The sequence below is a fragment of the Octodon degus genome, unplaced genomic scaffold (genome assembly GCF_000260255.1).
Source record: "Octodon degus isolate 3935 unplaced genomic scaffold, OctDeg1.0 scaffold00095, whole genome shotgun sequence".
NCBI lineage: Eukaryota > Metazoa > Chordata > Mammalia > Rodentia > Octodontidae > Octodon > Octodon degus.
In genome coordinates, this window is record NW_004524671.1 from 8,715,868 (window position 1) to 8,716,771 (window position 904).

The 904-nt window shown below is 42.3% G+C and overlaps 1 protein-coding gene across 2 annotated transcripts in view; it reads right to left on the minus strand.

Annotated features, from left to right (window-relative positions):
* Rorb (RAR related orphan receptor B) overlaps window positions 1-904 on the minus strand; it is a 194,590-nt gene that overhangs the window by 87,125 nt on the left and 106,561 nt on the right. The window contains exon 1 of one of the 2 annotated variants that reach the window (XM_023722995.1): window positions 15-101. The exons of the other annotated variant lie outside the window; for it this stretch is intronic. Within the exon in view, the coding sequence (XP_023578763.1) occupies window positions 15-54 (40 nt within the window). The 5' untranslated portion in view covers window positions 55-101. Of the gene's footprint in view, window positions 1-14; window positions 102-904 lie in introns of those variants that run through there. 2 annotated transcript variants of the gene reach the window in all.

Here is a 904-nt window from a genome sequence, read left to right on the forward strand (position 1 = left end):
CCCGCAAGACTCACCAGTGGCATCAGGTTTAGTTTTGAGCTGGTTCTCACACATTTTGACGTAGCAATTAAAAGTCTAACAGAGCTATTACACTTCTCGCTTGCAATCGGATGACCGCCCTACATTATGCCACAACCAGACTCCTAACAGACTGTATTAATGAGATTAAATGAAAGAGGAGTTAAAGGCATCAACTGTTCCATTTCATTAAGAAGGCTGAAAGGTACTCAGCTGGGGAAGGCAGGAGAGCTAGCAATGATTTTTCTTTTTGATACTACGTATTTGCTAAAGAATGCAGCATTTGCTAAATTGCAATCAGCATTTTAAAAACACCATCCTTCCTTGAGATGAAGGTGAACACATTATTTCTGTGCTTCGTTTTCACCTTGTTGGGAACAGATCTAGTATGTATATGCCTAGTAAGTAACAAGAATCAACACAGAGACCAGCATGGGTTTTCTTCAGAATTAGTTTGTCTTGAATTATTTTGGACTCTTATTGAGGTTCAGGTGTTGAAGAAAGGCATTATCATTTTCTTGTTCTCCCAGATAATGGGTGGCAATGGTAAACATGAAATATTCCACAGACCACATAAACATGTTACAGTTGACGCAAAAAAGACATGCCCCGCAGCTGCTGGGGTGCCGCAGCCTGGAGCCCACGGGGACCTCACCACGAGGCAGAGCACTGAGCGCTGACCCTGGGATCTGAAGTGTCTTCTACCTCACAGCACCCCTCAGTGCTCTCTGGCTGGTAAGAAAGATGAAGACACAGCACACAGACATTGTTGATAGATGTCACTAGGAAGGATAAATGTGTAGCTATGTGAAACTGCTTTGACTTCCATAGCAAAAACCAAACTTTTTATGTAACAGCATGATGGCTTAGGTGAGCATTTTTTTTT